General features: G+C 42.0%; 10 protein-coding genes across 10 annotated transcripts in view; 8 read left to right on the top strand and 2 right to left on the bottom strand.

Moving 5' to 3' along the window:
* The window catches only part of SS1G_12505 (hypothetical protein), a gene marked incomplete at both ends in the record, with an annotated part of 2,765 nt that extends 2,707 nt beyond the window's left edge, over positions 1-58 (top strand). Inside the window, one exon of the mRNA XM_001586468.1 lies at positions 36-58. Within this exon, the coding sequence (XP_001586518.1) occupies positions 36-58 (23 nt within the window). The remainder of the gene's footprint in view (positions 1-35) is intronic.
* A 371-nt stretch (positions 59-429) lies between these two features.
* Positions 430-895, top strand: SS1G_12504 (predicted protein; the record flags this gene model as incomplete). Its single annotated transcript, XM_001586467.1, has 2 exons — positions 430-558; positions 848-895. The coding sequence occupies 2 exons, from the start codon at positions 430-432 to the stop codon at positions 893-895; spliced, it is 177 nt and encodes a 58-aa protein (XP_001586517.1).
* Positions 896-3,149: 2,254 nt separating this feature from the next.
* On the bottom strand, positions 3,150-4,248 carry SS1G_12503 (60S ribosomal protein L17; the record flags this gene model as incomplete). Its single annotated transcript, XM_001586466.1, has 5 exons — positions 3,150-3,308; positions 3,358-3,651; positions 3,704-3,786; positions 3,861-3,885; positions 4,246-4,248. 5 exons carry the CDS (start codon positions 4,246-4,248, stop codon positions 3,150-3,152), a joined length of 564 nt encoding a protein of 187 aa, XP_001586516.1.
* A 271-nt stretch (positions 4,249-4,519) lies between these two features.
* SS1G_12502 (40S ribosomal protein S18) lies at positions 4,520-5,268 on the top strand (the record flags this gene model as incomplete). The annotated part of the gene is made up of 4 exons (XM_001586465.1): positions 4,520-4,533; positions 4,708-4,801; positions 4,852-4,913; positions 4,968-5,268. 4 exons carry the CDS (start codon positions 4,520-4,522, stop codon positions 5,266-5,268), a joined length of 471 nt encoding a protein of 156 aa, XP_001586515.1.
* Positions 5,269-6,366: 1,098 nt separating this feature from the next.
* Positions 6,367-7,104, bottom strand: SS1G_12501 (hypothetical protein; the record flags this gene model as incomplete). Its single annotated transcript, XM_001586464.1, has 1 exon — positions 6,367-7,104. The coding sequence occupies one exon, from the start codon at positions 7,102-7,104 to the stop codon at positions 6,367-6,369; it is 738 nt and encodes a 245-aa protein (XP_001586514.1).
* A 1,119-nt stretch (positions 7,105-8,223) lies between these two features.
* On the top strand, positions 8,224-10,021 carry SS1G_12500 (hypothetical protein; the record flags this gene model as incomplete). Its single annotated transcript, XM_001586463.1, has 3 exons — positions 8,224-8,710; positions 8,819-9,471; positions 9,521-10,021. The coding sequence occupies 3 exons, from the start codon at positions 8,224-8,226 to the stop codon at positions 10,019-10,021; spliced, it is 1,641 nt and encodes a 546-aa protein (XP_001586513.1).
* A 2,073-nt stretch (positions 10,022-12,094) lies between these two features.
* Positions 12,095-14,305, top strand: SS1G_12499 (hypothetical protein; the record flags this gene model as incomplete). Its single annotated transcript, XM_001586462.1, has 6 exons — positions 12,095-12,309; positions 12,476-12,677; positions 12,795-12,971; positions 13,023-13,618; positions 13,670-13,756; positions 13,819-14,305. The coding sequence occupies 6 exons, from the start codon at positions 12,095-12,097 to the stop codon at positions 14,303-14,305; spliced, it is 1,764 nt and encodes a 587-aa protein (XP_001586512.1).
* A 1,452-nt stretch (positions 14,306-15,757) lies between these two features.
* On the top strand, positions 15,758-19,375 carry SS1G_12498 (hypothetical protein; the record flags this gene model as incomplete). The annotated part of the gene is made up of 3 exons (XM_001586461.1): positions 15,758-15,875; positions 16,461-19,052; positions 19,368-19,375. 3 exons carry the CDS (start codon positions 15,758-15,760, stop codon positions 19,373-19,375), a joined length of 2,718 nt encoding a protein of 905 aa, XP_001586511.1.
* A 649-nt stretch (positions 19,376-20,024) lies between these two features.
* Positions 20,025-21,487, top strand: SS1G_12497 (hypothetical protein; the record flags this gene model as incomplete). Its single annotated transcript, XM_001586460.1, has 2 exons — positions 20,025-20,114; positions 20,228-21,487. The coding sequence occupies 2 exons, from the start codon at positions 20,025-20,027 to the stop codon at positions 21,485-21,487; spliced, it is 1,350 nt and encodes a 449-aa protein (XP_001586510.1).
* A 709-nt stretch (positions 21,488-22,196) lies between these two features.
* SS1G_12496 (predicted protein) overlaps positions 22,197-22,600 on the top strand; it is a gene marked incomplete at both ends in the record, with an annotated part of 2,543 nt that continues 2,139 nt past the window's right edge. The window contains 2 exons of the mRNA XM_001586459.1: positions 22,197-22,358; positions 22,568-22,586. Coding sequence (XP_001586509.1) covers positions 22,197-22,358; positions 22,568-22,586 — 181 coding nt within the window. The remainder of the gene's footprint in view (positions 22,359-22,567; positions 22,587-22,600) is intronic.

Raw genomic sequence — 22,600 nt, 5'->3', positions numbered from 1 at the left:
AAGTGCTCTAGGCTCTCGAGGTGGTTTATAACTAGGCGTCATGCAGGGACTTAAGTAATGACAATAATGAAATGCAATTCGTAACTAATAGTAGGATATACTAAATGATTGATCTTGAGCACGAAGCTCTATACAAAGGAAATCCATCTTGATTATATAGTCCTTCATGCTTCCATGATTACTAGTGATCATCTATATCGTGATCCTTAGTGATCCTTAATGATCATCAGTGATCACCTATACCGTGATCCTTAATGATCCTTAATGATCACTATTGATCATTTGTGATCACGTGTCTTGGTAGTTGTGTAGCCCGTCGTAACAGTATGGCGTGGGAGAATATAGATGGGTTGATGGGTGGATGGGTAGATGGAAGCGAAAGGGTTAGGAGGGGGATGTGGAGGAGGGTGCGGAGGAGAGAGTAAGTGAATGGGGGTGAGGGGAGAGGATGAGTTGAATGAGTTGGATGAGTTGGATGAGTTGGATGAGTTGGATGAGTTGGATGAGTTGGATGAGTTGGATGAGTTGGATGAGTTGGACGAGTTTGATTGTTACGAGGTTTGCCGTCTAGATCACGTGGAAGTGCTCTAGGCTCTCGAAGTAGGTTTATAACTAGGCGTCAAGCAGGGACTTAAAGTAATGACAATAATGATATGCAATTCGTAACTAATAGTAGGGTATACTAAATGATTGATCTTGAGCACGAAGCTCTATACAAAGGAAATCCATCTTGATTATATAGACCATCGTGGCATGCGTCCCAGTGCTCCCAGTTGTCCCAGTTGTACTGGGACAGCTGAGCCTACTGGGATCCTCATATCACATGATGCTAATCACGTGATGTTAGGTATGTGAGATCCGTCGTAACATTGATGAGTTGGATGAGTTCATATAGTTTATTAAATAATAGATTATTATTATTTTTAATCTCTTTACTATTTAAAGTTAAAGTAAAAAAAAACTTGAAAATAATTATAAAATAATAATATTTTATTTTTATTATACTGAAAAAAATATGATATTAGAGTTTCCATATTTTTATTTACATATTTTTTAAATTTTAATATAAAAGAATTTATTATTAAATTTATTTTTTAAAAAACAAATTTCCAAAAAAAATCCAAAAAAAATCCAAAAAAAATCCAAAAAAAAAAATCCAAAAAAAAATCCAAAAAAAAATCCAAAAAAAAAATCCAAAAAAAAATCCAAAAAAAAAATCCAAAAAAAAATCCAAAAAAAAATCCAAAAAAAAATCCAAAAAAAAATCCAAAACAAATATCAAAAAAATTATATAGAATGAATTAGGGGAGAATGTAACGATACTGTATACTGTATTGGAGGCAGCGTGTAACGATACTGTACTAAAGGCAGCGGCTGCCTGTCACGATTCACCATTAGGATTGATGGTGTTACGATGGTAGCAAACTGATTAATTAGGAGAGCTTAGGCCGTGTGCAAACACGATCAGATTTCATCGAATTAGTATGTGATCTTGGTCACCTGAAGATCGTATGCGCACGCACCATCAGAAATCGCGTGATAAGGAGTCTTGAGGAGCCAGAAAGCTCCTAGGGGCCCCCTTTATTGTTCAGTATATAGTCAGAGTAGTTTTATAGTTTAGGAGCTTCGTGCTCAACTTAGTTATCAATTAGTTTACCTACATTCTACTTGATCTAGTAACGACTTCACTTCCAAGTGAAGACTAGTGATAAAGCCTTAACCCATAACTACCAATCAGACGAAACCTCAGGCAGCCGCTGCCTCCGGTACAGTATCGTTACACTGCCCTAGGGTGCGCTCGGATGGTAGTTGTGCGTTTAGGCTCTATAACCTGGTCTACACTTGGAAGTGAAGTCGTTACTAGATCAAGTAGAATGTAGGTAAACTAATTGATAACTAAGTTGAGCACGAAGCTCCTTAACTACGAGACTAAATGAATGTTTATATACCCTATATCATCTTTTGAGGACCTTTGGGACCCTAAGGTCCAAAAGGTCCTCAAGGTCCTCGAGGTCACGTGAATTAATGAATCGTGACACAGCGGCTGCCTAAGGTTTCGTCGGGTTGGTAGTTGTGGGTTAAGGCTCTATCACTGGTATTCACTTGGAAGTGAATTCGTTACTAGTGTTACGAAGTTTGCCGTCTAGATCACGTAGAAGTGCTCTAGGCTCTCGAGGTGGTTTATAACTAGGTGTCAAGCAGGGACTTAAAGTAATGACAATAATGCAATTCGTAACTAATAGTAGAGTATACTAAATGATTGATCTTGAACACAAAGCTCTATACAAAGGAAATCCATCTTGATTATATAGTCCTTCATGCTTCGTGGCTCGAAGGGAGCGAGGGGATCGAGCTTCGATCCTTTCGCTCTCTTCGAGTCCTCGCATCACGTGTTATTCTAATCCCGTGACCTAATTGTTACCTGTCGTAACAACACAATGAATGGAGACTGGAAACAAAAAGATGAGCCAGCTAGAAGATAGGAAAGTTCCGTGGATATTGCATGGAGTATGAGTCGAAACCAAGACGTCTAGAAAATAGATGTTGGAATGTATATCTTCATTATTACTGCAGAACACGGACTGGAACAGAACGAGTGTGTTGGAGATGTGTGAGGCGCTGCGGAGCTGGTGTACTGCGATGTGTGGATATGATCTGGGCTTGGTTCATTTCCTTGAAGTAGAGTGAAAAGCTGGGATGCAGATGCTTGAGTGTGGATGCCATTGATTCCAACAAACTACTATATCTGATAATCGGAAGGCCGTATGGTGCGTTGCCTGCTGTTTTCGAATGATCTAGACCCGTGTCGAGTGAAAATGAGGTTGCTGAGATCTGAGAAGTGTCACGTAATCCGATCTAGAGCTCGAAGTTCCATGTTCTCTAGAGCCCCCCTCGAACCATGTCTGACTTAGCCGCTGTTTCCATAGGGAACACTCATATCACATATACTCAGTGCATGGGTCAAGTAGATTTTTTGAGGAGCAATTTAAATTTTTCTTGCAAGTATTTCATTTTAATGGTTCATTTATAGCGCAGGCACTATGTCCATCAGTACAAGCCATCCATTTTTTTCGAAATTACCCTTGTATGATGACCTTCATATCAATGCCCCATCGCGCAAACCCCAGCCAACCATAAAAAGAGAACATCTATGCAGCAGTGATAGCTTGACGGATACGAGCACCACGTTGTCTTGAAGACAAGTGTGCGGTCTCACGTCCAACAACGGCCTCAGACTTCTGAACAACTTCCTCTCCTTCGGTCAAGATCAATTCAATGTGGCAAGGATTTGACATGTATGGGTTAATCTATATTGTATTAGTATCAGCTGTATCGTAGGCTCCGAATATAACTTACGCGACCGTGGGCACGGTAAGTTCGGCGACGTTGCTTTGGTGCTTGGTTGACTTGGATGTGCTTAACGATCAAGTTTCCGGTATCGAGACCCTTGGTATCGGCGTTTGCCTCGGCGTTCTTCAAGAGACCGAGGAGGAACTCGGCGCTCTTTACTGGCCATCTAGCACGACTGACACCAAATTGCTTTCCTTGAGCAGCACGTCCAGTTCCTCCAGCATATCTTCTCATTGGTACGGCCTCCTTGTGTTCTTGAACGTTCTCAAGGAACTTGACGGCGCGTTGGAGCTTCCATCCCTACGTTATATTAGTATTTGCCGGATCGTAAAGGCTTTAGGGTTTGACTCGCGTTGATAGCTTGTGCTGTCTCGCGAGTGTTCTTGAAAGAAACTCTGAGGTAGGAGCCGCGAGATCTGGCGCTCTTGGCCGATTCTGGTCGGGGAGTCAGTGAATGCCTAGGGAAGAAGATTTCGGAAGGCAACGAGAAATCGACTGCATTTTCGTACCTATTTCAGTAGCGGCGTATCTAACCTGTGAATAGATATCTCGGTCAGCAAAGTGTTCAACCAAAAGGTATTGCTCCAAAATCTGGTTGTCCAGGCAAAATCTATCACCAGCTCATTCTGCCAAGTCTCCAGCGCTGAGAGACCGAGAATTTGGATTCAACGTTCGTTTTCTTCGCAGAAGAGTCCTTCAGGTACCAGCACTATCTGCCAGAGTTTTCGGTTTAGATGGACCAAAGATCTGGCTCAACGGCGTCGAATTTCCCTGCAGTTGGCCCCCTCCATCACCCAAGCTTCAATCCATTAATTTCCAACATTTAATTGTCGCAATTGATTCCGAACAATCGCACACCCTCCAAAATGACAATAAGAAATACATTAAACGTACCATCTTGACGTTTGGTTGCTGCGGTCGTTAGTAACGGAAAATTTCGGTATAATCTTGATGCTCTGAAATTTCGAGTTCCTTCCGTTTTGGCTCGCTTGTTGTTGTTTGCCCTAACACATGACTTGACTAAGCCAAATATGGTAAGTACGCTAAATTCAACTTTTGCACTTTGCTGAAGTGAAGCGAATTGTACGAACTTTTTTGACCTCTTGAACTTCCTGCCTCTCGAAACGCCTCTCGACAACATCGACAATTCCAGATACCGTCGCCCATCATGTCTTTGGTTACGTATGTCAAAATTTCACAATTTTCCTTTAAAATTCAGGCCTAGAAATGCTCAAGAGTTATTTTGTGACCTTTATTGAGGTTGCGCTCCAGAATTGATCGTTTTTGGCGCCCCAACCTCGAACTTGCCTTAACCTCGAACTTGCCTTGAACATTTAGCTGACAACATATATACAGCGGGGAGAAGTCCAACTTTCAATACATTCTGCGTCTCCTCAACACTAACGTTGAGGGAAAGCAGAAGGTTATGTTTGCGCTCACTAAAATTAAGGTAAACTTGTTTATCTCAAAGCTCTTCCTCGGATACTAATCATATCCTAGGGTGTCGGACGTCGTTACTCCAACTTGGTCTGCAAGAAGGCCGATGTCGATCTCAACAAGCGGTATGGATTACAATGAATACGGGAATAGAAGGACGAAGGACTAATTAATTATAGCGCTGGTGAACTCACCTCCGAAGAGCTCGAGAGAATTGTTACCATCATCCAAAACCCAACTCAATACAAGATCCCATCCTGGTTCCTCAACAGACAACGCGATATCGTCGATGGCAAAGACTCCCAAGTTCTCGCCAACGGTGTCGACTCCAAGCTCCGTGATGATTTGGAACGCTTAAAGAAGATCCGTGCCCACCGTGGTCTCCGTCACTACTGGGGTCTCCGTGTTCGTGGACAACACTCCAAGACCACTGGACGCAGAGGTAGAACTGTCGGTGTTTCCAAGAAGAAGGGAAATTAAATATTTGCGCTCTGGGATTTACGGTTGGGTGGAGTGTGGCTTTTGCGATGGACTGGTACTTTACATCTGGTTCAACAGCTTATACAGCATGATGCTGTTACTGGGTATGCCCCAGGAAAATCAGTACATGGAAAGGAAACAATAAATCATCAATGGCCTCCCTATAATTTTTATGTGCTTTCCAGAATGATATGCCAAGATCGAATTAATGACATGTCTGAAAAAAACGAGAGCTGCTTTTACCAGCATTCTAGGGTGAAAGTGTTCAAAAGCCAGAAGCAAAACTCATACCTCCACATGTGCATTTCTATCAGTCAGCTTGAATGTGGCCAATAATACAGTCACCAAAACACCTTCGCGCATTTGTACTTTTTGCTAATAGAGGGAGGAGCCAACTTCTCTTCCAAAGACCATCGATTTCTAAAATAGGGGGGAGACATACCAAGAGATGAACAAATCAAGAGTCGAACTTCTTCCCACGGCTTCACGTCATCTTATTCATGTTAGGCCCATGGACAAACATCGTTGGAGGATGTCTGATGTACATGTGAGATAAGTCCCAGGAGGAAGAAAATACTTACAAGTTTTTCAATCCTAAGCGATTGTTCCAAGTTTGATATTCAAAAAGCTTGAGCTTGAGCTTGAGCTTGAGCTTGAGCTCCTAGAATTACTGTTATACTTTTGGCTTTGATGATCGATATCTAAACTGGAAACCAATATCAAAATGCCATGGTCTATTTCCGCCGGTTATATATATAACTTCCTAGTGATTCTTAAAATGACAGATGAGCCAACCCACAGGATATACGGCAACGTAAAATTTAAACTACTTTTGCTATCCCCAACGCCATTCTATACCCGCTAAATGATCCCAAAGCCAAGGTCAATAGAGAAGATAGACTCTAATCCTCATGAGTAACAGCCATGTCCAACACCTCCACTCTTCCTTGACCCTTCGTCTCGGTCCCAATAAAATCTCCCAACCCCTTAAAGGCACCGGGTTCCACAAACCCCACAACCTCCCACTCCGACCCCATCACATCCTGACTCTCAACTTGTTCCACATACCCCAACACCCTATCCTTAACCGACTCCTTCTTATCCCCCCTCCTCCTCATCCCCAGCTTTCGGCCCCGCACTCTTAACCACCTGTTTCAAAATCTTCGTCGGCAACGTAACCCTCAGCCTCATCCTTGCTCTTGCAACCGGAATCGGCTGATGAGCAATCAAAGCCTTCATCGCCTCCAACGCCTGACTCTTCGCACTCTTCGTAGCCACTACCCCCGTCCACGCATGTTCCCTCGCTCTAGGAATTGGTTTTGCCTCCCCCTCTTCCCCAGTCGTCGGAGTCGCATTCTCACTTCCTACATTCCTCTCCTTCTCCTTCTCCTGGGCCTGCGAGCCCTGCGAACTAAGCATCTCTAATGCCTTCTCTATCATCCCCGTAGTATAAACCCGCTTCGTCTTCGGATCCACGAGTTTACTCGCCACGATACTGATGACTTCATTATGAACCCGTTCCAGCTGCGCATGACGTTCTTTCTCCCCAACTTGTAGTTCCCCTTTGTTTAATATCTCGAGAATGATGTCTTGGATCGGTGTATCTTTTCCAAAGGCTTTGGCTAGATCGGCGGTAGGAGCGGTTTGTCCTCGCGATACGTTGAGAAATACATTGGGGATTTGGAGAACGTTGTCGATGTCTTTTTCGTTGCCGGATCGCCATTCTAGGACTTTGTTCTTGTAGCAGGCGATTTCGAAACGCTTTTTTGCTTTTTTGTAGCGTACGAGGGAGACGTTTGTCAGTTTTATTTGGTTGGAGGGTTGGTTGATGGGCATTTTGACGGATGTGGAGGAAAGTTGGTATATATTAGAGAAGAGAGGGTACGAAGAATAGATGTTATGGTTCGAATATTCTCTTCTTCGGAATGATTTTTGAGATTTTTCTTTTTGCGCGGTCAACTTTACATCACCCCGCTGAGTCACTACTGTGCGGCACACTCGCTATCAAATTCTCGGCCATGTTTTACGGTTCGGTTCACTTATCTACACTTATCTTATAGTGGAGAGAACAAGAATATTTCGTAAGATCTTGAATGAATGCGTCTTGATCATGAGCCATAATGAACCATAAACGATAAACATTCTTCAATGAAAAGCACATTGCTATCAAAACCATCCAAAACTCCTTTACCATATTTCCCATATCCCATATCCTATATCCCACATCCAATATCTGAATCATTGATTAATCGGTGAATCAAGGTCTGAGACCTGAGTCAGCTGGTCATCGCGGGTACCTTGTCAGATTTAGCTATGCAGTGGCGTCAGGGGAATTGCCACAGGCTGTGCTGTGATACGCTAGGTCTCTCTTGATAACTGTTTAGCAGGATAAGCTCCGGAAACGTCAACACTGACTGTGTGCAGTAGATAGATTCCTGGTCACTGGGGAGATTCAAGCCGGATATTGTTGATGGTTCAAGTAACTCTGATTTGGTATTCCTTCGATATGATAATTCTGAAATGATAGAATAGACGGATTGATAGATTGATTGTATTCAATCAATAATGATCAATAATGTTTGATCCCATGATTACCAAACATTCTTCCAAAGTATGCTTCATTCACCACTTGCTTGATGTTGTGATTCTCATGGCTGGCCGACATTTTCAAACCCCCCAGGGTGCCTTGCTACGTAATGAAGCACGAGCACATCCTCATCAGCATCTGCATCTGCCTGCAACTTAGGTAGCTCTTGCTTACCCTATCAGCGCGCTCAACAGTTACCGCCTTGAAACCCTATTCAAAGCTTCCATCCATCCTCCTTTCTTCTCTTTCTTCTCTTCCATCTTCCATTCCTTCTTTTTCTCATACATCCATTTCTTTTGGTAATCATCTTATCAAATAGAATAGAATTACGACAACATTAGAACTACTATTCTTCATTAGACTTCATCATGAAGCTCCTCGCATCAACCGTCCTTATGGGCGCTGCTGCTGCATCTATTGCACCTCAACAACAAGTTCTAAAGAATCCATTTCAATCAGCCTCAAAGCCAATCTCGGAAGCATGGTCCAAATCAATGGAATCCTTGAATCATCTCACCGATTCCATGAAAGATATGACCTCGGAAGCCAAAGCTGTTTGGGATGAAGTTTCAACGCTTTTCCCAGAGGCGATGGATAGAGCTACTTTCTTCCAACAACCAAAACCTCACACAAGAAAACCTGATACCGCTTGGGATTATGTTGTCAAAGGCGCAGATATTCAAAATGTCTGGGTTGAGAACTCCAAAGGAGAGAAGGAGCGTGAGATTGATGGAAAGCTTGAGAAATATAACATGAGAGCTAAGAAGGTCGATCCTACGAAGCTTGGTGTTGATAAGGTCAAGCAATACAGTGGTTATTTGGATGACGAGGAGAATGATAAACATTTGTTTTATTGTGAGTATTTCCCTTCCTCTGATGATACCTAGCACACTTCATTGCGTTGTGCCACCTCTTCCTCCGACAATTCTACCTACTCCAAGTATATGTGCTAATAAATACTAGGGTTCTTTGAATCTAGAAATGATCCTAAGAACGATCCAGTCGTTCTCTGGTTAAACGGAGGACCAGGATGTTCTTCTTTGACCGGTCTCTTCCTCGAACTTGGTCCTGCCTCAATCGACAAGAACGGCAAATTACACAACAATCCATACTCATGGAACGCAAATGCTTCCGTTATCTTCCTTGATCAACCAGTCAATGTTGGATACTCATACAGTGGTGGATCTGTCAGCAACACAATCGCTGCAGGCAAGGATGTTTATGCTCTTCTCACCTTGTTCTTCAAACAATTCCCTGAATACGCCAAACAAGATTTCCACATTGCTGGTGAATCTTATGCTGGTCATTACATTCCAGTTTTTACACATGAAATCTTGTCTCACAAGAAGCGTAACATCAACCTCAAGTCCGTTCTCATTGGTAACGGTTTGACTGATGGACTTACACAATACGAACACTACAGACCAATGGCTTGTGGTGAGGGTGGATACCCAGCTGTTCTCGATTCTAGTGAATGTAAAGCTATGGATAACGCTCTTCCTCGTTGCCAAAGCTTGATTCAAAGCTGTTATGATAGCGAAAGCGTTTGGTCTTGTGTCCCTGCAAGCATTTACTGCAACAATGCTATGATGGGACCTTATCAAAGAACTGGACAGGTATGTTACTTGATTTAAACTTATGATACATTATGCTAATTTAATATAGAACGTTTATGATATCCGTGGCAAATGTGAAGATAGCAGCAACTTGTGCTACTCTGCTCTTGGCTGGATCAGCGATTACTTGAACCAAGCCGCCGTTCAAAAGGAGCTCGGTGTTGAAGTCAGCAGTTACGACAGCTGCAACTTTGATATCAACAGAAACTTCCTTTTCCAAGGTGATTGGATGCAACCTTTCCACCGATTGGTTCCAGATATCCTCGAGCAAATTCCAGTCTTGATCTATGCTGGTGATGCTGATTTCATCTGCAACTGGCTCGGAAACCAAGCATGGACTGAAGCTCTTGAATGGCCTGGACAAAAGGGATTCAATGCTGCTAAGACCAAGGATCTTCAATTGGAGAATGGTCACAAGACTGGTACCTTCAAGAGCAGTGGTAACTTTACCTTTGCACGTATCTTTGGTGCTGGACACATGGTTCCAATGGATCAGCCAGAAGCTTCATTGGATTTCCTTAACAAATGGTTGAATGATTATACTCTATAGATATTAGATATCATAGATTAGAATATGCATGGATGAGAATGAGGGATGAGGCAAATTGTATTTATTACGATGAGGATTGGATTGGGATGAATGGATGGGATAGGACTTTTCATTTGGATTGTATTACAGTAAACAGGGAGCGGATAACATGGATAGATTAATCTGATCAATATTTATATGAATCATAGTTGAAGTGATATGTGAATGAGCCTTTCTTGATGAGATGTTGAGATGGGTAGGATAATGGATACTCCACAATAGGATTGATTTGTTTTAATGGGGTAATCTGAATCGGATGAGCAAATTATTGATTAATATTGGCATTTTTAGATGAGTAAGATCTCAGCTTGGATATAAAACTACCTACATAACTTTATAATTATCCCAACCTCATCTAACACCTACTCTAGTACCTACCCAGCCAGATATTTCTCTCATCAATTGCAATCAATCCCTTCAATAGATAATAAGAAATCCTCTCATAAAACACCACTTTCAATCCCAAACTACTACCTAGGCATTGTAAGACTTACATAGGTACTTACTAGGTATGTAGTATGTACTGTACATTCTTCGCTACTAGTACTAGTACACCGCCGCATCGTTAAAAGTTAAAACCCGGTGGTTGGGTTGGGTTGGGTTAGTAATTAAATCACTCGTGCGCTGTTCTGATAGTTGTTACGAGGTTTGCCGTCTAGATCACGTGGAAGTGCTCTAGGCTCTCGAGGTGGTTTATAACTAGGCGTCAAGCAGGGACTTAAGTAATGACAAATAATGATATGCAATTCGTAACTAATAGTAGAGTATACTAAATGATTGATCTTGAGCACGAAGCTCTATACAAAGGAAATCCATCTTGATTATATAGATCTTCATGCTCCCTTGGATCCTTTTGGATCCTAAGTTCCAAAGGCTCCAAGTCACGTGTTTTCTGACAGTGCATATGCATACGATCCTAAAGTGACCCAGATCACATATTAATTCGATGAAATCTGATCGCTTTTGCACAAGGCCCAAGCTCTCCTAATTAGTCAGTTGTTACTATCGTAACAAATCAGATCAAGTAAAAAGTATTTTATTCTGTATAATTGATTGTCTTTATTTTTGAATTTGATATTAAGCTAATTCCAAAATATGTATAGTCTTATATTTATTCAAGAAATCTTATTTTGAAATGAATTTAATATATTATGAAGTTATTGAGTTTATACAGTACTTTGTGGTGTCACGTGTGAGATGTACGGTGTCGGATCTTCGTAATTTATAGTCCGCTTTTTTTCTTATCGTGGTGATGATTTCGACGGGATGGATGGATGGATGGATGGATGGGGCGGCCCGGTGGATGAAGGACGATGATTGGTATGTATTTTACTATCTAGGTGGAGCGGTGGAGTTGGACTGGGAGCGGTGGAGTTGGAATGGTGGAGTGGTGGAGTGGGAAGGGTAGGTACTTACCTGCCTTTTTGAGATGTTGGATTTTGATGATGAGGAGAATGATGAGGGTTTTTGGGGGTTGGGGGTTGGAGTGGTTTTTGGGTTGGAGATTGGGTTGTGGACTATGGGGATTTTATGAGAGGAGTGTAGGAGTGTAGGAGAGTAAAAAAGCAGGCCGCCGGCGGAGGGAGAGATAGTAGGTATGGATAGATGGATATGTGCGTCGGGATGGAAGTCTAGAGAGACGGATGAAGTGCACTTGCAATTGAAGCAATGTGAAATAACGATGGCTGTGTGAATAAAACGACGGAATGGTACGGGCAATGATGGAATAAATGCAGGAACTCGGGCACCCCGTCGCTTACACAACCTTGATTGTGCATACGATGTGCAGATAGGTATGCAGATGTGCAGATACCGGACAGGCACTATGTAAAAAAGTTGACGCCCCGCCCTCTTCCGCTCACCTTTTACGGTGCGAAAAGTGTAATTGATTAAGGTCTTACATCCATACATACTAGGTAGGCAGGTACATATGCAGTAGCTCTTGAGTTTTAATACCTCCTTTCCTCTTTTTTTTCTCTCCCTCTGCTTCTACTTTCTCTTCCTCTTCTCTCCATCTCGCAAATACATCTCATCATGTATTCTACACTTCGTCTCCCGCTACTCCTCACCGTAGCTGCGACTGCACGATCGCAATTTGTCAAGGCTCCTACGGATCTTACTACTACGACGGGATATTTGGATTTACAGGTTCGCTATAAGGAGGTTCCGAGCGGGATTTGTGAGTTGCAAGAGGGAGTGAAGAGTTTGAGTGGTTATGTGGATGTGGAGGAGGGACAACATATTTTTTGGTATGTTTTGTTGTTGAGTTTTTGAGAGGAGGAGAAGATGGATAGGCTTGGATTTTTCATGGTCATTCTTGATCAGATTGCTTTTTTGCTGGAATCCTTTCATTCTTCATGCATCTATTCTTTGAATTATTTCTAGGGCTCTTACAATGTGCTAATATCTCAATAGGTGGTTCTTCGAAACCCGTAATGGAAATGCATCGGAAGCTCCATTGACTGTATGGATTAATGGCGGACCTGGTGCATCGTCTATGATTGGATTGTTTGAGGAAAATGGACCGTGTTATATTGATGTCGATGGAAATGTGGTTAATAATCCTTATAGTTGGAATAATGTTAGCAATATGCTTTACATTGATCAACCCTCTCAGGTATGTAGTGTTTAATTTGAGGGGATTAGGATTCATTGGATGACTTTGATGGATATTAATCACTTACTCATGGGCTCGTGAGCTCTTGAGCTCGAATCCATAACTGATATTTCCCAGGTCGGTTTCTCATACTCCATTCCTGTAAATGGATATGTTGATCCTAGTTCGGGTGCAATCGTCACATTACCCAATGCTACTTGTCCGGATTATGCACAGGATTGGGATTGTGGAACTTATAGTTATGCGAATGAAAGTCTGACGGTTAATTCTACGCATGCTGGAGCTCCAGGCTTTGTAGGTTTTATCCATGGTTCTTTCAAAGTGTTTTAACTGATGATATTACAGTGGAAAACATTGCAAGGATTTATGGGTGCTTTCCCTGAATACTCTCGAAACGGATTTCACTTTGCGACTGAGAGTTATGGTGGTCATTATGGTCCTATTTATAATGAGTACATCGAAACTCAAAACGCCAAGAATATCTCGGGTGCTCTTCAAATCTCTCTCGAATCTGTTCTAATTGGAAATGGTTGGTATGATCCATTGATTCAATATCAAGCATACTATAACTTCACCGTTTCACCTGGTAACACCTACGATTATTCCCCCTTTAACACAACCGTGGAAGCTCAACTGTACAATAACCTATACGGTGCTGGAAATTGCATCGATCAGGTTAAGGATTGTGCGGCCAGAGGTATCAATGAGATTTGTGCCGCTGCGGATAACTTCTGTGCTGATCTCGTTGAAAATATCTATGATATTTATTCGGGAAGAGATGAATATGATATGAGAGAATTGAAACCAGATCCTTTCCCATATGGTTATTATGCTTCTTATCTCAATACTCCCGAGGTACAAGCTGCCATTGGTGCCTTCCAGAATTTCACTACTGGTTCAAATGCGGTTGGAAATGCTTTTGCTTCTACTGGTGATGATGAGTAAGTGGATTCAAAGACTTAAATACTATGAGAGTTACTAATTTCTCTTAGCCGCGAAGCTGGTACCATTGAAGCAGTGAGAGCCCTGCTCACCCAAGGAGTATACGTTGCAATGATGGCAGGCGATGCCGATTTCAAGTAAGTCCTCCCACCAACCCAACAACACACCTACCCACCTACCCTACTAACCCACTCACCAGCTGCAACTGGCTCGGCGGCGAAGTAATCTCCCAAGAAGTAAACGCACCCAACTTCTCCCAAGCAGGCTACACCAACATCAGCACATCAGACTCAATCGTACACGGCCAAGTAAAACAATCCGGACTCTTCTCCTTCTCACGCATCTACGAATCCGGCCACGAAGTCCCCTTCTACCAACCTCTTGCCGCTCTCGAAATCTTCCAACGAGTTATCTCACGACTGGATATTGAGACTGGTTTGATTAGTATTGATGCTAATAAGACTTATTTGTCGGTGGGTACGGAGAAGAGTACGTATAGAGAGGGTAATAAAACGATTCAGTTTGAGGTTTTGCCAGCTGGTAGTACGTATAATACTACGTTGAATGGACCGAATCCGGTGGAGGGTGGGAAGAGAGAGGGGAAGAGGGAGTTGAGGAGGATGGTTTTGGGGAGGGATGGTGTGGTGGGTGGGAAAAGGAGGGTTAAGTTTGGGGGTAGGAAGTAGATGCAGTGGAGTTGTTAGGCTGTGGGTGAATGGGAGTGGGAATCAGGATGGACAAAATAATGTAACTGATGTATATGGTGGGATTGGTGATTTGCAGCTGGCTTTACCTTGACTGGCAATAAAGAGTTTTCACATGGAAGGTTGATTTAAAAGGGAGACGAGCATAATCGATAGCACACGCGGGGGTATAGAGGTACATATTTCAAACGTAGATAATGAGCGAATTTGCAGAAAAATGACGATAAAATTCCAACTCCTAACTTCTAACTTCAAACTTATACACTCTCTAAAACAAATCCTAATCCGTCACCTCCTCCTCCCCCCCCTCTTCTCCTTCCCACTTCCACACTCCATAAAAGCGCCAAAATCGCACAATGCATGTCCCAACAACAAATTGCGAAAAAGAAAAAAACATCTCCTATAGTAACACAAGGAGAGTCCGCACTCAAAGGTCGTTGTAATTCTTTCTCGTCTTGTACGCACAACTCTTGATTATTCCTCCGAAGAGGGATAATCGGGAGTTGGGTATCCAGCTCAAGACCGGCTTGGGGGGGAAGCTTGGTCGAGCGAGGTGGAAGACTTTTTTCTTTGGGGGGGGGAACAGGGGGAAGATTGGAAAGGGAATATAATTACCATGCATACCTACTTGATTGATATATATACATATACCTATGCAATGCGGACTAATGATAAAAGACAGGCATCGAGCAATAGAATCTAAAAGGATCCCCTTCCAGCATCCAATAGCTTACTGTACTCACCATCTCTCAATTGAGTAATTAAGTGAGTGATGAGTGAGTGAGTATGCCAGTGACTAGAGTGTACTAGATAATTATCAATGATGATATGACAGAGTGAACTCTAGTATAGTAAGCCGTTGCTTTTGCTTGATTGTTTATGGGCATGGAGATGGAGTGGAAGTTGATTTGTATGAACATGAATTGGTTTGAATTTTGAATTATTGAAAGAATTTTTTTTTAGGATTGTTGGGTCGGAGAAATGAAAGGCCGGGTTTCCGGTTTTCATGTGATGGATAGTGGATGGATTTTAGGAATTGGGGAAACGGAGATAACACGGTATGTAAAGTCTTATCAAAATTAGGAATTCCGAGAAAAGGATTAGGATACGTAGAAAAATGCCATACCAAGAACTTTACTCTGTTTAGAAGGCTGAGGTATCTATGGTAAGGAATAGTCTTGGCGTTTGATGGATGTATGATCCATGTGCCATATATCCGTATTGGCATTTTTGAACCTCGAATTATTGGTTAAGATGCTGTTTGGGTCTCGTATGGGTGTTGTAATTGAGGAATGGAAGGATGGGTTTGTGTGGGTTTCTTGTATTGTTTTGAGGTTTGCGAGGAGGGGAGAGACAATCTTGGTAGTAAGTAAATAGTATGTACTCCGTAAATACGCATTTGGTTATTGGTACCCTGTTTTCATCAATACAAGGATGAGTAAAGCCATGAAATGGGGTGAATTGAAGAGAAAGCCAAGACTTGGCCAAAAATTGGTATGGGATGTTATGGTCTTACCTACCACGGCTTTGACAAATGAATATACTATACTAGGTAATTGATTCTGCATTTAGAAGTTACTATGTTTATATTCGCTTTCTTCCTTTTCTTCTTTCCTATTTGGTGTGGTGGTTGAGTATTCTTTCTTGATGTCATTGTCATGGTCATATTGCTGTCGTACATTTCAAAGGAAGAAAGGTAATGCTACATGAGCTTGAGGACGACTTTGTGTTGAATAAATTTCATTGAACTAATGACAGTTGATTGCATGCGATTTCACTCAATTGATTGATAATTGGAATTATTGGTTTGTTGTTGAATTCCAATTGAGCTTGAGTTACATTGCTCTGTTCCTATACGCGTCGATTTGGACTGAACGAGAGAGCAATATTCGCATGGAGTAGATGGGATAGTAGGGTGATAGAAGGGTTGGATTATTGCGCAAAGATGTCTCGTCTTAGATTGACAATTCCTTCTGCGCCAAATCGTTTTACCGTGGTAATTGAGAAAGGTTTTCAGATTTTACTTTCATTTATCATTATTTGTGTTATCTATAGATATTGCTGGATAGGTAGCTACCCCTCTTTCCCCTCCTCACAACTATATCCTTTAAACAGACAACTAACAATCAACTTACAGATATCTCTGACCCATACAAATGTGGTGCTCTACTCAATAAAGGTCAATGGCTTGATCCAGGTCCAAGATGGAGTTCCCGAAATCCTTTTCAAAATTGGCAACCCCCAGGATGTATGATGTATGAATACAAGCAAAAAGATATACAAGAATGTTTCAAGGATCGCAGATTAGTATTCATTGGGGATTCCACCACGCGACAAATCTTCTGGGCAGTTGCAAAGAAGATGGATCAAGAAAGGGCAGAAGAAGGAATCAAGGAACATTTGGAGTTGGAGGAGAAACATAAAGATTTGGAGTTTAGTTCTTCAGGTGTTACGGTTCAATTTATTTGGGATCCTTATTTGAATTCGACGAGACTGGATCGAGAATTAAATAAATTCAATGCAAATCCGGCCCAAGATTCAGAAACGGATGAGAGTGCTGGTTTGATACTATTAGGTGCTCCAGGTTTATGGTATGCGAGACATGGACAGGAGAATTTCTTCAAGGATTTTAGGGATTCCATTGAACATGTTATTCCTTTCATGGATCACGATGGAGGAGAACATGCTGTAAAAGCATCATCATCACAGCCATTTCTTTCGAGGAAGAAATCTCCGAATTTCTTACTATTAGCTCCAGTTCAGGTGCCGTGGTATCAAGCTTTATCACCATCACGAGAAGAAACTATTACACCAGAAAAGATTGATCAAATGAACGATTATTTACAACAAGTTTCTGCACATTCACAAGCCGACATTGTCTGGAGTTTTTCACTTATGACTTGGGCCGGTCGTGGAGAATATGAAGAAAGTGGATTACATGTGGTTGATAATGTAGCTCATCGAAAAGCAGATGTTCTACTTAATCTTCGTTGTAATGCGGATGCAGCAGAACGTGGTTATCCTTACGAACGAACTTGTTGTAATAATTATCGAAAACCAAATGTTATTCAATGGCTTATCATTTTGGTTGGGATGATATTACTTCCTATTTTCTTTTTATTACGTCGTAAGCATGTCTTACGAGTCGGAAAGTTTTTACCTCAAGCAGAGGTCCTCGGTGCTTTTATGACTTTTGCTTTAGTAATTTGCTACTGCTATTACGCGGATCGAACTCAATTATTTGAGAAAGAGCAAAAGCAATTTCGTAGGAGAGAATTTCTTATTGCTTCTTCCTTCGTACTTATCATTGGTCTTCTTTCTATTAGATCGACTACCCCTTCGAGTCCTTCCAAAGGAATTCATGAAATTGGAGCTCATGCTCTCGATTATGGATTTCTTTCGAGAGATCAAACTGATGAATGGAAAGGATGGATGCAATTTTTGATCCTCATTTATCATTATACCCACGGATCAAAAACTCTATGGCTATTTGAGATTATGCGAAATCTTGTTGCTGGTTATCTTTTCATGACGGGATATGGACATACTATGTATTTTCTGAAGAGGGAAGATTATTCTTTCAAAAGAGTCGCTAGTGTTTTGCTTCGACTCAATTTGTTAACTTGTGCCTTGTCTTATATGATGAGAACTGATTATATGGCTCATTATTTTGTTCCACTTGTCAGTTTTTGGTTCTTGGTAATTTACTTTACCTTGAAGATAAGACAGACCGGCAATTCCAGTACCGGATTCTTATTGGGGAAAATCTTCATTTCGGCTATTCTTACAACGGCTTTTATAAAAGCCCCTGGAGTTCTGGAAGTTCTAGCTTTTCTTCTCAAGTATTCATGTGCGATTTCATGGAATATGAAAGAATGGAGGTATCGCGCTGGGATGGATATGTTCATCGTTTACATCGGCATGATAACAGCAATTCTTTACTTACGTCTCACACGCATCAAATCCGCCTCCATAAGTTGTACATCTAAAATCGATATCCTTCTTCGACCAATTGCTCGTCATCCTACTCTCTTCAAAACAGCCTCCATAATAGCCTCACTCATCCTCCTGCCAGGTTTCCGTCTCTTAACCAAAAGATCTCCCGATAAGGAAGATTATCTCTGGTGGCATCCTTATATCTCCTTGGTTCCTATTCTGTCTTACATTGCGTTGAGGAATGGAAGTAGAATGCTGAGGAACTATCATTCAGTGATTTTTGCGTGGCTGGGGAGATGCTCGCTAGAAACTTTCGTACTGCAGAGTCATATTTGGATGGCGGCAGATTTGAAGGGGTTATTGCGATTGGGGGTTTGGGGGAGGTGGACTGAGGCGGCATTACTTACTGTGGTTTTTGGTTGGGTGGCTTGGAGGGTGCAGGGGGCTACGGAGAGGATTGTGGGATGGTTTGTTAATGGATGTTTTGGGATGGGAGGGGGTGGCTGTGGAAATGGGAGTGCTGGGCTGGGTGTAGGGGGACAGGAAAAATATATTTTGGGTGATGAGGTTGGTGGTGTAGGGATGGGGAAGTTGGGATTGGGTATATTGCCGACGGATGAAGGCGGAGGTGAAGAGGGTACTCCAAGTAAACATTTTAGGCAGGGAGGTTGGAGTGGTGGTGGAGAGGGAAGCGGGAATGCGAATGGGAATGGAAATGAGAATGAAACGGGAGCTCGGTACTGGAGAAATAGAATTATGAGGGCTTTGAGAACGGATTTGAGATGGAGAGTTGGTGCGTTATTGGTTGTGTTTTGGGTGGGGAATTGGATGTACAGATGATTACGAGGAGGAGGAGGAGGAGGATGAGGACGGTGGGGATATGTGTAATACTCCTAAGGGATGGGTAGGAGGAACGTTGCGCGGAAGACGGCTTGGGAATGGTTAGAGATGGTTAGAAATAGTTAGAAATTAGCGATGAAGGTAATCTTCCTAGTTTTATATACTTAATTTAAACAACTTATGAACATCTTTATACCCATACACAGACACATATATATACACAAATACACAAATTAACCTTCCTAATACCAGAAAAAACATGATTCAGCTACATGAAGCCCTGCGAAGTATGAATTATTGGTGGATTGGACGGAGCACAGGTAGGTATCCCGTAACATATATATTTTAAGATCCTAACGGCTACTCCGGTTTGACAAATGAATGGTTTCTTTCGCGACTTATTATTATGTGGCTTATCTTATAATGAGACCTTACTTTTGGTGTTCTCTGGATTCAGCTCAGCTTCATAGGAATAAGTTCATATACGGTCAAATTTAATTCCGACCCCACTCCGGGCCTTCTGAAGAATACCTTCCTAAGCTAGTGCCATGTGCTTGAGTATGTCATAACTATTAATTCACTACAAAGTTATTTTCAAACCTAAGCAAATATTTAATCCATCTTTAAAACATTCAAAAAGCTCCTCTTGCGCGCATCTTTAAATATCTTCTTGGAAGCCTAAACTTTCTTTACATAAAAGGATAATCTGTATCCACGAACCGCAATCTAGCTACATCCTCGCAGCAAAGACGAATCTGCAGTTAACAGCAAACACATAGATCACTTTGGAATCAACAGCTCAGATTCATCAATTCAAAGTCCAGAAGGATACACCTCAAATACTAGAGATAGGCCCCAAGAACCAATATCTACAACAATCAATACCTAGAACGATACCACGTCTGCGACATCATCTCATTTCAACATGGCGACCGACATGGATATTGATATGGATATCGATGTTGGAGTCATTGAGGATTTGCCTATTCCAGATATGGTAGACATTGAATTAATTGTGAGCAATTCGGTCTTTACCACACTGGAACATTCAAATGTCATATTTGAATGTCCCCAGGACGCGTTTCACCTCTCATCCTACCTACCATTGCTAACTTATCTTTGGTATAGCCAGATGAACCCACTCAAGCACATAACGATACATCAGCCCCAAATGATAGCTCCGGTCCAGATGCAGAAAAACCTACTCCAGAAAAAGTACATATACGTGGCTTGGACAATCTTACCACTGATGATGTCAAGAAGTTCGCACATCATTATTACGACGAGCGTATTACACGAGTAGAATGGATTGATGATTCTTCACTAAATTTAGTGTATGGAAGCAATGATATCGCTGAGACAGCTCTTCGAAAATTCTCGGCACAAGAACTTCCAGAGGATATTTCACAACTTCCTATTTTACAATCTTTCTCTGCCAACCCTTTCCCGGACAATCCTAAAATAAGCTTACAGGTTCGTCTTGCGGTTGTTGGGGATCGTAAACAAAGAGGGGCCCGGGAAAGAAGTCGTTTCTACCTTTTCAACCCAGAGCATGATCCTGCGGAGCGCAGAAAACGTGAGGGTGGACGAAGATACCGGGACCGAGATGATGGTGGTTATAGAAGCCAGCGTTATGATGAAAGAGAACAACGCAATAGACAACGTGGAGATGAGGAAGCGGGTTTTGATGCAAGTCTTTACGATGATGATGAAGCAGCTTTGGCGACTAGAGCAGGGAGACGCCATGGTCGATCAGCATCTGGTTCATCTGGAAGTGACTTTAGGGAGCGATCTGACAATCGACGAGGTTCTGGTTTGCGGGAACTATTTCCAGATAGGGGTGGAAATGATGGGAGATTACGAGATCGAAGCGCATCGCCCGTGAGAAACGCGGACAGAGCGAGAGACTACAACAGACGACGTCGAGACACAGCAGCTGTAGAAAATAGGTCAAAAGCTCAAGCTATCAAGGCTCGTCTCCGCAGAGAAAGTTCTGCTACCAGGGAACTCTTCCCGAGCAAAGTAGGTACGAGTCATCGCAAGTCCGGTGCTCTTGATGCTACGGACGAAACAGCAGATCTTTTCGCAAACAGAATGCCTGTCCCATTCCTTGATGGAAGTTCGGATGTTCGTCCTTCTGGCAAACTATCTTTGGCAGAAAGAATAACATCAGAACAGCCTCAACAGTCACAAGGTTTTAGCATTCGTGGAACTGCAAAACCTGCTCCCACTGGATTCTCTATTAAAGGCTTGGCATCGGATAATTCAACCATGAAGGAATTATTCCCTTCTCGTTCAGGGGGGGGAAATGCTGGGAAAGAACTTTTTTCAGAGAGGATAGTTGGAAGGGGTGGAAGGAGACAAAAAGCCGAGGATCTATTCTACTAGATTTCGGGAGTTATAAATTCACATAGTGACATATTTCTTTGCGGTCGATATGGTACGTGTTACCTTGGGGCATGGATACTTTAGCAAATGGAGTTATCGGAAATGGAAGTGGAAATGGAAATGATACCATCATATTCTGCATATAGTAAGCAGCAAAGTTTCATAAAAGCAAGTTGAGCTCACGGTCTATTTATATTATTTTATCATCGCCTCTCAAATGCTTGTCAGGTGCAAAATCGCGAGTCAAGGTCATATCGAAGCTTGTACATTGGTGCCTCCTCTATGAAACTGTGAATAGTTTACTAATAATGAATACAAAGACTCATAGTGATGAATCAAAATTGTGTGGTACCAGAGATTGCTGCTTGTCTGAACTTTGAACAACACAAACTACAAATGGATTCAGACAATGTCCAGGAGTTGAACATTCACCACAAAGTTGCCAAATCTATTGACTTTCAGGAACAATAGATGTTGAGTTTTCAGGACTCAGCATGTTCTAGTACGGTGATCTCAGAGTCAATATGATTTAGGTGTCCGGCCGACTCAATTGTCATTTTTACGAGTACTGCTATGGTTTGTTCCTTCTCCTTTCAGTTTTATAATTCCTTCCATTTATTATCACCACATAATCAGAAGAAAAACATCTCTTTCAAAGATCAAACCACTTTATGAATCACCTGCATCACGGTGAATATCAAAAATCAAAATGGACCAATGGCTTCGACCTGTCTTTACAAGGACAAGAACACCAGTTCAATCCACTCCAAATGATCGTTCCGAAGATCCTCATGAAGCTGAAGATACCATGAAAACTATCCGCCCCAGCTCGCGCGTCTCCTCCTATATGGGATTTCGCTCTTCCAGTACGGTGAATCTACATGCACCTGATACCTTTCCATTTCAACATGTCAATACCCCAGAAAATGCATATCATAAACCGTCTGGAAGTCAGATGGCGGAAACGTTAAAAGTGGTTATGATGACGAGGAATTTAATGGAACCAGTGCCTGTGGAATATAATACGTGTATCTTGCATGTTTTGGAGGCGTTTACTGATTTGGACGAGGAGTTGGCTAGGAAGAATCGTCCCCTTCAGGTGATTAAGGCGAG

The sequence above is a fragment of the Sclerotinia sclerotiorum genome, genomic scaffold (assembly GCF_000146945.2).
Source record: "Sclerotinia sclerotiorum 1980 UF-70 scaffold_21 genomic scaffold, whole genome shotgun sequence".
NCBI lineage: Eukaryota > Fungi > Ascomycota > Leotiomycetes > Helotiales > Sclerotiniaceae > Sclerotinia > Sclerotinia sclerotiorum.
The sequence above is the reverse complement of the archived record's forward strand: the minus strand, read 5'-3'. Positions and strand labels throughout refer to the sequence as shown.